Raw genomic sequence first — 13,437 nt, 5'->3', positions numbered from 1 at the left:
ATAATTAGAAACATATAAATGTAAATGCAATTACACAACTAAAATTATAGTTTTTAGATATATAAGATGTAATTTCTAATTAAAATATGTATATCTCTAGCATATATATTGTTGATATAGCATAATCTTAAGATTGTTTAAGAGGTTGAAAATTTGAAATTGTTATCGTGTAAAATGAAAATAAGATTGTAAAACGTTAAAACAGTAAAAAAGAGAGTTACATTAAAAATCGTTAAAACAAAATGAAGTTCATATAAATTAGACTCACCATGTTGAATCGAGATAGACTTTTGAATTTACATTAGTTGAAGACTCATTTCTTTCCCTACCCTAAAACAATTTGATTTAATTTACACAATCTCAGACAGTTTTGAATGTATTATATTTTATTATCTTATGGTGAGTGGGATGGGATATAATTTTATAGTGTACAATAATTAAAAGGGACCCCTTCACAAGAAATTGGAGAGACGTAATTTGGAGTAAGACCATGATTTCATGTTCCTTAGGAAGCATCATCAAAACATCTTTATTTATACATATGTATGTATATGTATATAGTTTAATTTTTGTAAAATTTGGTGTAGGGAAATCTCATTGGAAGTAAATGAATTCACATGAGTTAGATTAGATATGATAAATGAACAAGAGAAATTAAAGAAGCTAAGGGGCCAACAAAATTTATATAGTGTGTGACAAAGGGGCATGTGCCAACATTTTTTCTATGGTACAATTATATAAAGCATAGGGACCAATTGCTTTTAATTAAAATTGACATTATCGTTGGGGGTATATTGCTCACTAGGTCCCTTTTGCATTAACTTATATATCCATCCCCAATTTTGAGTTTCTCTCTCTACCACTAACCTTCTCATATATTTTTCTAAATCTTTTCTCAATAATTTTGTTTCCTAAGAAAAAAACAATTAGATAGAATCTTATTTTTTATAATTAGTAGATTATAAATCATAAAAATAAGAATAAAATTTAAAATTTTACTTGTAAATATTTTAATTTATTTTATTATTTTTAAAAATGTTTCTAATTTATTTTAATTAGAAAGGTAAAGGTTGAAATGAAAAGGGTATATTGATAGGGACATAAATTAGAAAAATGGGAATAAAGTCCGTGAAGAGTGGGTGACGTGGAGCTCTTACCGACAGGCTTAGTGTCACGTGGACTTCTCCTTATTTACAAAACGCTGACACTTTCATTCACGCTCCTCTCATGACTCGTCTTTAAACTAAAAATCCCTCCTCCTCTCTTTCCCTTTCCCTTCAATTATTTTCTTCAAACCCTAACTAAAATAAATGACTAAATCCTTCTCCAAATTTCATAGTTATCTATTACCTTAATTAACATTTATTGACAATATTAATAGATTGATTAAGATTCATGTTTATAAATTAACTAAAGTATATAGGAGGATCAGATTTTGAAACACATTATTTTTTTCTCTTTCTCATCTTTTTTTTTTCATTCAAAATGTAACCTAACGATAAAAGTTAAAGGTGTATAATTTTGTTCAAATTTAGTAATTAAATTAAGAAGTAAATATTTGAATTGTATTATAATTAATAGTTGAAAAATAAGTCAAATGTATTTATTAGGTTAGTGATGAAAACTCAATAACTTTTTGTTTATTATTTTAGAAAAAGAGAGGGATTAGATTGATGTTTATTTAATACCTAATTCAATATATAATAATGGATTAGGAACTAAAAACAACCTTATTATCCCTTTTTTAAAAATAGCATTGTTTTTCTATTAAAAAAAAACAAGATAATTAAATATATTTAATAAAATAAACTAGAACATTGCTTTCAATCTAGAAAATCATATGGTTACATCAATTTTGTGCTAAGAAGTTTATATAAGTCTACACAATTGATAAGTATAGCGTCCATATCACACTTCAATGCGATAGTATAAAGACAAATTTTTACCATGTGTATTTATATTTAGATCTAATCTAATTCAAATAAAACAAATCTTATAAAATCATATATAAGTAAACAATATAGGTAGTTTTTTTATGTTATTATTTTCTTAAATAAACAAATAACAATACAAAATTTCAACGGTAAAAATACTCAAACATCAAATTCAAAATTATAATTTGACACTTAACAATCCTTTGTATCAACTTTTTGGTATTAGATTGCTTGTAAAATTGAATACTATTTTCATAAACCAATACATATTTTTTTCTAGCTTTGTTTTGTTGCCAAAATATATGCATTTACAAAAACAAAAAAAGTGATAATTCCATAGTGCATACTATTAGTATTACAAGATCTAAACAAAATGTTGAATCAAAGTGGCATAGTGACATTGAAGAATATAGTACAATCATAGGACATGCTATCGTTGATCATTATTTGATTTGTCACCAAATACAATACTATTAATGTGACGAACAATTAATAAATGTAATATACAAGATTTTTCATACTAAGATTTGTAGGAAATTAGAGAAATATCAACTGATATCAAATATAACTATTAACATAATTTATAGAATTCAAATCCTCTTCAGATTTTTTTTAATATATATATATAAGAAACCAAGGTCAACGTATGTGGATTGGTTTTTGGCTCCCAATGAAGCATTAACCATTCTTCCTCGTAAATCCAACAATTTTATTTTCAAAGAAAAAGAAATATTTGATTTTTCTTGGAGGATGTAATGTAATTGCAAATATGTGAAGTTTGTTGGGCAGAAGAGGAATTGCATATGCTTCATTCTTCAATTCAATTTTCTCATTTTCAAAAGGTGTATATATATTTAAAACAATGTTTTTTCATTTCATTTCATTATACGACCGTTGGGAAATCGGCCCCTTACGTTACGTCGCTTGTGTCGTCATCCATCGGCCTCCGGCAAATCAGCTTTTTCTCAAATAACTAAAAAAACAAAAAATATGAAAGGACTAGAATACCCCTACTCCTTTTTCTACTATTATACTTGAGGCTGCCATTCAAGAGTTGCATTCAAATTATTTTTCGACTATAGTTTATTTGTTAGCTAAGTTACAAAAATACCTTTATTCTTATTCTTTTACAATTTGTAATGTATAAATTGTGTAATCTACTGAATGAAATTTGAGATTTTAAATAATATGCAGTCACTTTGAATAATAATTAGGACCCAACACCATTCTAGGTTTTTTAGATTTGGTTGTAAGAACATACATGTTTTGTATACAAAATTCACATTTTAGCCCATATACAAAATATTGTGAAAATAGTGTGTTTATACAATACATATTTTAGCCACCAAAACAAAAACTTATAGAAGTGACAAAAATAAAACAATTTTTTTCTCATGGACTATGGTATAATGTTAAAATAAAAATATTTTCCTTTTGGATTAAATTATTATATGTTATTTGTTTGTTTTTATAGGGTCAAAAGAAAGATAAAAAAGGTAAAATTAAAGGAAGAAAAATATGGTTGCGCATGGGACAAGGAAATGAAAGTAGCCTCTCCTAATCATATCAATTAAAAGGAATCCTATGATATATATTTATATATACACACATATACATACATATACATATATATAGTTATTTTATGTCATTCATTCTATTATTTAATTTAGTCAAATAAAATGGCTACATAAATAACTAATTAAGGTAGTGCTATTTTTAGCCAACCAATTTAACGGTTGGTAAAGGCTATAATTTATTGAGAATTTTTAGTGAAACTTATGTAGTGGGATTGTTTTATATTACTTTAACTTTGGGATATAATTGGCTTAAGTAAAAAAGAAAAAAAAACTATATTAAACAACCAATAAACATCTTGATTTAATTATTAAAATCATTAGAGCTTTTATCACTAGTTAAATTACAAATGAAAACACATTGACATATTTTAAACACAACGAGGCCATGTCATATCAACAAATTTCTAACAAATGGAAAAAATTGACCTTTCAATCCAAGAAGCAGATTTTCTCTAATGTCCTTCTCATCACTCCATCGATAACACACTATTTTTCAATCGAGATGTGACAAAATGAGTGATTTAAACTCTACGTAGAATTGTCGTTTTAATATTATTTACGACTTCCTCTTTTATTAACCAAAAATTGAACAACTTCCAAACAATCTAATTCAATGATAAGCTGTATGCATCAACGTTTCCTTATTTTGCCCTTGATGTCCAAGTTATTGATAGTTTTCCTTTTTTACTCTTTTGGTAATGGAGTATGGACCACTTTATCAACACAAAAAATAATAATAATAAAAAACTACCATATTTACTAAATACATTTGTTTTTGCCTCATATTATATATTTATTAGTTAGTATTAATTATTAATCTTAATATATTTCCTACAGTATTTTGGTTGTGGGTTATTTTTAATTTTATGTTTCATAATATTTTCCATTTAATATGATTAAAAATGATGACATGTGACATACAAATTTAATACCATAAATATTTATAGATTTTGTAGCATATATGTGAGTATGAAAAATCTTAGCTGGACGACACGTGACCTTAACATAAATCACAGAGGAATATTTGAAGTTGGAAGGGCACAAGGGCAAAATTGTCAGACCAAATTTTATCTTCTCTCTCTTTCATTATTCAACTCAACACAAACCAAACCCAAAATAAATAAATTAAATTAGGTTATAAAATAGAAATATAATACTCGGAAGCTTCTCCTTTTTCTTTTTTTCTTTTTTTATGTTTTCCACTTTAATTTTTCATTTTTCTTCCCAAAAGAGGACAGTGAGAGAATCCTTCAGATCTCCCAATTCTTCCATGTCATAATCTTCTTCCTCCATTTTCCTTCAATCTCAGGTTCTTTCTCGAGCTTTTCATACTATGAGTTTCAATGGCCTTCATCGATTCCATCTCGCTTGCATTTTGATCCACTTTCTTCTCTTCGTTTCTTCCTCTTACATCTCTCACTCTACTGCAGCAATGAGGTTCCGTTCATTGCTTGAGTTTCTTCTCTGAATCGGTTTCCGGCGCGGGAAGATAGGTGGAGATGTTTAAGTCGGCGAGATGGAGGAGTGAGAAGAATAAGGTTAAGGCGGAATTCAAGTTGCAGTTCTACGTCACCAAGGTATTTTTAGGAATATTGATTTTGTTTCTTCTTTCACTTCTGGCTTCTACATTGACCATGATTTTGGAAGCTGTTTGGTTGTTGTATAGCTGGTTTTAGATTGAGTTTTTGTGAATGGAATTTGAGACTGAAGTGTGTTTGGTTTGAGTTGTTGATGTTCTGTAGTTAGAGGTGAGAAATTAGTGCATTAATGGATTTTGAAACTTTTCTGGTGATGTGAATGTGTGGAATAGAAACGGATCAATTCATCTATGCCCGTGAAACTTTTTAGTTTTTTTGTTTTCTTCACTGCAAACAGGGAAATGTTGTTTGGATTGCATTTAGTTACTTGGCTTGATTGTTAAGTTTGTAATTGCAATTTGATCTCAGGTGTCACAGTCAGTGGTGGATGCATTGACGTTATCCGTTGTACCTGGAGATGTGGGAAAGCCAACTGCAAGATTGGATAAAGTTACAGTTCGTGATGGAAGTTGCAAATGGGAAACGCCGGTTTATGAAACGGTCAAGTTCGCGCGAGACACGAAATCTGGGAAGATCAATGAGAAAATCTATTATTTCCTCGTATCGATGGTATGTGTCTATGTATGGAGATTCTAGATTTTATTGTGTTTTTGTTGTATGCGAAAAATGAAAATGCACATTACATATGGAGTTTAACTTTGGTGTTCATGAAGGGACGAGCAAAATCCAAGGTGTTTGGGGAGGTTTCTATCAACTTAGCTGATTATGCCGATGCTACAAAATCTTCTTCTGTCTCTCTTCCCCTAAAGAATTCAAATTCTGATGCGGTTTTGCACGTGAGTATTTCCAACTGTTACCTAATTGTGTGTGAATCAGTCGTGTTTGAGTGGTCTTTGGATTTGAATATTAGGAACTGTATTGAATACTGAAAATTCATCATCCAGTATTTACTAATTTTTTTTTTCTGTTGTTTCATAGGTTTTGATACAGAAGCTGCAGGCTAAAATTGAGCCAAGGTGTGAATCTACGGTTTCAAAGTATTTTTCCATTCTACTTGCAAATTTTCTAGAGGTTATCTTGCTAATGTTTAGCTGAGGGTTTGCTCTGCTCCTGATGGAAAATTTTTACAGAGAGGTAGAAGATTTTGACAATGTCAGTGTTAAATCCCAGGAGACGAACTTGAAATCGTACTTGAGCAATGGTGAATTAGATGAGAGCACTAAAAACAATTGCACGGAAGTAAGGCTCCATTTCCAACTTTCTCTTTTCCTTTTTTTTTCCAGAGATTTCATGAAGTTTTCTATCATTCTAACTTGTGGACTGCAGTTTTTTTTTTTTTTTTTTTTTTTTCGGTTAAAAAATCACTGTAGAATAAACAATTCAATGAGTTTTTTTAACAGCTATTGTTTTTGTTGCTCTAATTCTTTCCTTTTCTTTATGTAAATAGGATGAACAGATTGGCAAGAACCCTCGTGATTTTGAACTAAATGGTGACTGTCGAGAATCAAGTGGATCTGATATTACATTGTCAAGTTCCGAGAGCAGCTCTGGACTTGATACTCCACGAGAACATAGTGCGAGAAACAATAATCATCTTCAACTTGTTACCTTATCATCACAACCTCACAAACCAGAAGCATTCCTTTCAACATCCACTAATAAGGAGAATCATAGATCACAATCAATGTGGTCCCTTGGTTCTGATCACGGAGTAAGCATAGATGAATCGTCAGATGATATGCCTCCTATAAAAAGGTCTGGACTGGTTACGACGTCTGAAAAAGTTGCTGACATTGAGATTGAAAAGCTCAAGGCTGAGCTAGTTGGCTTTTCCAGGCAGGCAGAAGTTTCAGAATTGGAACTACAGACGCTTCGAAAGCAAATTGTCAAAGAAAGTAAAAGGGGTCAGGATTTGTCAAAAGAAATTGTCATCTTGAAAGAGGAGAGAGATTCACTTAGGGCGGAATATGAGAAACTCAAGGCCAAATCGAAAAACAACGTGGAGTTCGAGGATAAGGAAATAGAGGCTCTTCTAGAAGAAATGAAGGAAGAACTAAACAAAGAAAAGGAATTAAATAGCAATCTTCGACTACAACTTCAGAAGACTCAGAAATCTAATGATGAGTTGATTCTTGCAATGCGAGACCTAGAGGAAATGTTAGAGCAAAAAAATGGTGACAGACTCCGTCTCTACGACAGATCAAGATTTTCTGAGAATGCTGAAGAGTTCTATAATTCCATCTCGAAGTGTGAATCTGAGGATGATGAGGAGCAGAAGGCGTTGGAAAAGCTGGTTAAGCAGCATAGTAATGCAAATGAAACATTTCTTCTGGAACAAAAGGTTGTTGACCTATATAGTGAAGTAGAGTTCTACAAGAGAGAAAAGGATGAATTAGAAATGCATATGGAACAACTAGCACTTGACTATGAAATACTGAAACAAGAAAATCATGGCATGTCATATAAACTGGAGCAATGTGAACTACAGGAGAAACTTGATATGAAAGAAGAATGCACGTCCTCGGCTACCATAGTAGAGCTGGAAACGCACATAGAGCACTTGGATAGGGAACTTAAGCAGCGGTCCAAGGACTTCTCTGATTCTTTGAGCACCATAAAAGAGCTTGAATCCCATATCCAGGCCTTGGAAGAAGAACTGGAGCAGCAAGCTGAAAAATTCATAGGTGATCTAGAAGATATGACACGGGCCAAAATTGAGCAGGAGCGAAGAGCCATCCTAGCAGAGGAGGACTTGAGAAAGACAAGGTGGAGAAATGCAAATACAGCCGAGAGGCTTCAAGAAGAACTGAAGCGGCTTTCGATGCAGATAGCCTCGACGTTTAATGCAAATGAGAAGGTAGCTGCTAAAGCTGTGGCAGAATCTATCGAGCTGCAACTGCAGAAAATTCAATTAGATGAAAAACTTGCGTCTGCTAATAAAGACCTCCAATCAGTTAAGAGGGAGCATGAGGCTAAGCTCTGTGAACTAAAAAATGTAGTAGATTTGCAAACAAGTCAGATAGAACACATGTTTTTAGAACTTCATACGAAATCCAAGCTGCTTGATCAACAAGAAATTCAAAAGGAGGTTTTTGAATCTCTCTCTCGGGAGATTTTGTTGCTCAAGTATGAAGTTGAAAGGCTCACGACAGAGAATAGGTTTCTCAAAGAAAGCGAGAGCTTGATTCAGAACGAAAACATGGAAAGAAATGACCTGGTAACAACCATTGCTTTGATTATGAAAGCAGGTGAGAAGTTTCAGATCGAGATAAATAGAATAAGGCATCAGAAGGATGAACATGAGATATCAATGGGATGTCTGCAAACAGAGTTGGAGGTGCTTAGAGATCACTACAGTGACTTAAAACATTCTTTAGTAGAAGGAGAGATAGAGAAAGATAAACTCAGACACCAGGTCTTTCAGCTAAATGATGACTTAAAGAAGGCGAAGGAATTCAACGGTGTTGACATGCTCTGGTATAGTGAGGAACAAACGTCAGCTTGTGATGGAACTGAAGCTATTAAGGAAAGTAACAAGTCCACTCCATGCCAAAGTAGTTCAAAGGAAGTCGCAGCTCTAAGGGAGAAAATTGAATTGCTTGAGGTACCCTACTGACATTAAAGAGGAATTTCAATCTAAAGATGCAGTGTCAAAATGAAGAATCTTGCATGGGAGATGCATGATTGCATATGCTTCCAAGCCAAGAATCAATTTTTTTTCAAATTTTTTGTAATTGGTAAACTTGTAGTTCAATCATATTATTCATTTTGTGGATCCTACTTTTCTTTCCAGAGACAGATAAGTTTGAAAGAAGACGCCATTGAAACTCTAGCTAGTAGAATTTCAGAAAAGGCAGTGGATTTTCAGCACACAATTGAAGAGCTAGAGTGCAAATTGGAAGAAGTTGCTCCTACTAGCTCATTCCAAGAGGTAGGAAATATGCATTATTTGAAGGATGCAGATTCTAACCTCCATAGTTGTGTCAAAAGGAATATTTCTTTTCATTAACAAACACAAACTTTACGGATTTCATAGGTATTTATGAACATAATTATCAATGATTCACCATGTAATATTTTTGGTGTCTGAATTTCCCTTGTCAATATAATATCGGCAATCTTTCTCATGTTCGTGCTTATAATGTATATGTCGTTAAAATAACGTCTGATTGCTGAATTGGAAGCAGGTAAATATCTATCCAAGCAGCGTCGAAAGGACCGGTGATTCACCCAACGATACAGTGGTGAACCAAGGCCAAAACCCAATTTCTTCATCATCCGTAGAATGTGGCAATACGGTGTCAGTTGAAAGGTATGTTAAAAAGCAGATAATAACCTCTCCATCTCTTCAAAGTTCTTGCTCAGTTTCCGATTTCGTACGTCCAATTAATTGAATCAATTCCACGATCCTCGTCCTTATTCTATTCTCCCGCAGGAATGACAGAATTTCAGCAGAGACAGAATTGAAAGCCTGCAAACTTGACGACAGTGACAACAATTGCGACAATTTTTCGACAGAATTAGCATTATTGAGGGAAAAAAACAAATTAATGGAGAGTGAACTAAAGGAAATGCAAGAAAGATATTCAGAGATAAGTCTCAAGTTTGCAGAGGTAGAAGGTGAAAGACAGCAGCTTGTAATGACTCTACGCAGTCTTAAAAATTACAAGAAGATTTAGTAATTATTTCTTAGAATTATATAGAAAACGTAACTTGAAGTAGCGTGATACCACACATTCTCTTAGAGTGAATAAATAATTTGTTTGTATATTATATAGCCCCCTCCCCACCAAAAAAAAGAAAAAAAGGAAGAAAAAAATGTAAAAGCAAAAAGAAAGCCACATCTGACATTATCTGTCCGATTTAGTCAAATGTTTTTTTGGTCCATTGAACTTCTCTATATTTATTTTTAAATGATGTAATTATCTTTCATAGCTTGCCATGGAATACAGGAGGTTTCTTATTCTTTTATTATTTCAGTCAACACTTCAGGGATAGGAAGAAGGGAAAGGGACCTCTACTTGTGAAATTAAAAGCGCATCTCCTATGGTTAAACTCTTTTACTTTTGCAGGAAATTTCTTGTAACTGAGTCTATTGCAGGCAGATGGATTTTTGCATAAAATTCTCATCCCACCAGGCACCAAGCCTCATAATTGAAGAACCTGAAGGTGGTCAGTAACCAACAACCCATATCTTATCAGACAGAAGAAATCCACTAACAATACAGTGTAAAAGTATTCATATACAATATTTCTGAATTCAATTGCATACTTTTCGATGGCTGCTCCTAATTCTCTTGAAAGAATTGAAGGGAGAAAAGGACAAAAAGCGTTGGGTTGGATTGGTCAAGAAGCTGGATATTTTGGGTCCAATTTGCAATTTTGGCTGCGTGAAGCAAAGAATCATCAGATTCTTTCATGCATTGTTCCCAGGTTTGTCTCCTTGTTTACTCTTTTGAAATAAATGAATCATATTCTGTGTTGAATCAATAGGTAAACAGTCACAAGAGCCATGAGAAGGGAATGGTCTAAATTAGTCTGTACTAGGACCAAACTCAAAACATCTTCTCCCAATAGAACCCCTATAGATGATTGCTTTCTCTTTGCCTGCACAAACCCAAATGCCAGTTACTTCATTTCATCACTTTTCACCGCTTCTTTTCTCCAATAAAAACTTTGATGAGTGGGAAAAACTATAGATTTAAGTAAAAAAGTGGATAATATCATACTAATGCATGATATGGATATCAAAAGCTGTGTAATTTTAGCGAAAAACAAAAGGACTTACCTCTGCGACAACACCTCCACGATTGTCTAATATTCTGAAAGTTGTTTTGCCCCACAACCCTTCGAACCTATAGCACAAACTTGCCGGAGATTCATCTCCATAAAATTTTACATCACAGCTTAACTTTTTACTGAAAAATCCGAGAACCTTTTTCACTCTAAAGAATGGTTTTCTTTCCTCATTATTTACATTACCATCCTCTTTAAATCCTTCCCAATCACACACAAACCATATACTCTGCCAAATGAAACCAAAAATAATCAATGAGGGAAACCAATACAACAATAGGTACACAATAAGATTCAGTCCTTATTCATGGAAACCCACCTTTCGACGTAGCGTGAAGAGAAGTCTCCCTCCAAGATCCATCAAAGAAACCTCCCTGCTGCTCTTCTCATCATAATTGTCGATGCGAAAAACAATCTGACCATTTTCATTGAAAACTGTTAGACCATTTCCTTGCATGATAAGAGACTTCATCCATAGAGTGAAAGTTTCTGCCTTTGAATCAGCTGTCATACAAGGAAAACAAGCAGCTTCACCACCAAAGAAAAGAGAAATCGGTGAAAATGAAACATTTAGCCATTTAGGACAGAAGATTCCGTCTTCTTTCCCAAAAACTTTATGGGCCTCCATGATCATCTCTCTATTACAGTATCTTAGTTTTATGTTTTAAAATAAAACTATCCAAGTCAGAGACTTGAAACTTTAATATATGAGAAGAAACACAAAACAAAACATGGAGTTGAGTTTTTATTTATATAATTATGTATGGAATTCAACATGTTTATCATGCATGACGCCAGATAGATATATTTGTTTAATGAAAATTATATGATTTCATTGTCTTACATTATGATGAAGAAATTATTTATTTTTAAGTAATATTTTGGTGCAGTGGGGTTCTACCCACTCATATCCATGCATCCCCTTTAATTATGAATGAGGAGAAAAAGATAAGGAAAAAAACTCGAATATGGGCTCGATTACACTTAAATTTGTGTAGTATATAGTTACCAAATTAAAATTTTCAAAGATAAATATATTTTAATAAAAAATCAAATTATTGTTATCAGGAGTAACTTAGATTACACTTACTATTCTTTTATATAAAAGATAATATTGTTTTTCCATCACGTGTCAATTTGTTATAGGGTACTTGCACCCAAATACATTTCTTTATTTTTATTTATTTTCTTAATAGTAAATGAAAGTACTTATTTTTTTCATATAATATTTATAAAAGAACAATATCTCCTATTTTACTTTTCTTTCATTATAAAAGTTGATTGCTTGCTGGTTCGGAACAAAACTTGCTTTTTGCGACTGAATTTTGGCTATGCTGTCTATTATTATTATTTAGAAATTATAATTGATAATTAAGATAGCAAAGTGTTGCCATTGGTTGGACTTTCAATTATTTCAGTTTTAAATTTATTAGTTGGACTTTTAAGTTGCTTTAATTCTCTTTCATATCTCAAGTGTTTTTAAATCACATTATAAACCTTCTTGCCACCATGTCGTGCTTTCCTTTAGGTCCCATGTCATGATTCTAATTTGGAGGGTATTGAACTTTACACAAATTTAGAAAAAATTAAAAGAATAAACTTTTTTTTTTAATTGCTATAAGCTTTCACTCGTATCTAGTTCATCCTTAAACTTGCAATATTGTGTCTAATAAACTTCTAATCAACTTATTTAAGTTATAATTTTGGATTTTATGTTTAATGTAACTCTAAGCTTTTGATTTTGTGCTGAGTATGTTTGTGATTTTTTTTAAAAAAATCAAAATTTGAGAGATTGGATCAAGTTAAAAAACTTCAAAGTTGGAGACTAAATTCATAATTTAATATGTGTTTTACTAGAATTTAAATTCAATCCAGCTTAATTTGAAATGCCAAATAAGGAAGAAAATAGAAAATCTAAGTCTTTTTTAGCACAGTAGGGATGAAATTTTTTTATGAACTTTTGGTTGGTAACATTGAACTGTTCTCATTTTCATATATGTATATATATATAGTATTACAATTACATGAAAGAGGATTGAGATATTATGCCGGTAGGAAATGCTTTCTAAAATCTTAACCTTTCAACGGGAATTTTCAACTGACTTTTTAAAGATATAAAATGTTTGACTAGGATTCTAAGGATATTTTTAAAAAATAAGTTGTAAAAAGAAAATACTTTTCTTTGAAAAGTATATAAGGTCTAACAAATACATAGTAGTTAAATTAAATTTTTTGTGTATATATAACAACGAGTATTTAAAAATAAAAAAATCTAAAAAGAAAATTCCAAATTCAATACTGCTACACCTTGCGTCCACATTTAAAAAATAAAAAACAAAATTCTATAATAATGCTAAACATAATCCTAACAATTCTAATAACTCTAAGAGAATCAAAACATCAATTTCAACTATATTTAGGACACATCCAATTCATTAACTCATCTTTACAACTTTTTTCAATTTGTTTTAAAATCCCATTCTTTCAAACTTTTCCAAATAAAACACATTTAATACAAAATTCTATCAAAATCAATTTGTACTTCAGAGGTCTTTGGCTAATATCTACATTTATAGTTTCTACTTTCACACT

The 13,437-nt window shown here is 31.7% G+C and overlaps 2 protein-coding genes across 3 annotated transcripts; one reads left to right on the top strand and one right to left on the bottom strand.

Moving 5' to 3' along the window:
• Positions 1 to 4,668: 4,668 nt before the first annotated feature.
• Positions 4,669 to 9,996, top strand: LOC101222480 (myosin-3). Of its 2 annotated transcripts, XM_031885248.1 has the most exons (10): positions 4,669 to 4,820; positions 4,942 to 5,088; positions 5,458 to 5,658; positions 5,763 to 5,885; positions 6,028 to 6,086; positions 6,180 to 6,288; positions 6,497 to 8,653; positions 8,843 to 8,980; positions 9,237 to 9,361; positions 9,485 to 9,996. In XM_031885248.1, the coding sequence occupies exons 2-10, from the start codon at positions 5,011 to 5,013 to the stop codon at positions 9,726 to 9,728; spliced, it is 3,234 nt and encodes a 1,077-aa protein (XP_031741108.1). In that variant the 5' UTR covers positions 4,669 to 4,820; positions 4,942 to 5,010; the 3' UTR covers positions 9,729 to 9,996. The 2 variants fall into 2 exon arrangements, with proteins under 2 accessions (XP_031741108.1, XP_011654763.1); XM_011656461.2 differs by having other exon boundaries at positions 4,700 to 5,088; positions 6,028 to 6,065.
• A 163-nt stretch (positions 9,997 to 10,159) lies between these two features.
• On the bottom strand, positions 10,160 to 11,672 carry LOC101217441 (protein LURP-one-related 4). The gene is made up of 3 exons (XM_004143937.3): positions 11,165 to 11,672; positions 10,838 to 11,074; positions 10,160 to 10,656 (listed from the first exon to the last, which is right to left on the bottom strand). Exons 1-3 carry the CDS (start codon positions 11,477 to 11,479, stop codon positions 10,519 to 10,521), a joined length of 690 nt encoding a protein of 229 aa, XP_004143985.2. The 5' UTR covers positions 11,480 to 11,672; the 3' UTR covers positions 10,160 to 10,518.
• Between the last annotated feature and the right edge of the window lie 1,765 nt (positions 11,673 to 13,437).

This window comes from Cucumis sativus, chromosome 5 (assembly GCF_000004075.3).
Source record: "Cucumis sativus cultivar 9930 chromosome 5, Cucumber_9930_V3, whole genome shotgun sequence".
In the NCBI taxonomy this organism is placed as follows: domain Eukaryota; kingdom Viridiplantae; phylum Streptophyta; class Magnoliopsida; order Cucurbitales; family Cucurbitaceae; genus Cucumis; species Cucumis sativus.
Note: the sequence above shows the minus strand (reverse complement) of the source record. Positions and strands in the feature narration are given on the sequence as shown.

Excerpts from the sequence above, each read along its gene's own strand:
- LOC101222480 (XM_031885248.1), top strand. The coding sequence starts at position 5,011 with ATGTTTAAGTCGGCGAGATGGAGGAGTGAGAAGAATAAGGTTAAGGCG. Across the intron at positions 5,659-5,762 it reads ATTATTTCCTCGTATCGATG|GGACGAGCAAAATCCAAGGT; the intron begins GTATGTGTCTAT and ends GTGTTCATGAAG. Across the intron at positions 8,981-9,236 it reads CTACTAGCTCATTCCAAGAG|GTAAATATCTATCCAAGCAG; the intron begins GTAGGAAATATG and ends AATTGGAAGCAG.
- LOC101217441 (XM_004143937.3), bottom strand. The coding sequence starts at position 11,479 with ATGATCATGGAGGCCCATAAAGTTTTTGGGAAAGAAGACGGAATCTTC. Across the intron at positions 11,075-11,164 it reads TCTTCACGCTACGTCGAAAG|AGTATATGGTTTGTGTGTGA; the intron begins GTGGGTTTCCAT and ends TTCATTTGGCAG. Across the intron at positions 10,657-10,837 it reads GTGGAGGTGTTGTCGCAGAG|GCAAAGAGAAAGCAATCATC; the intron begins GTAAGTCCTTTT and ends GGGTTTGTGCAG.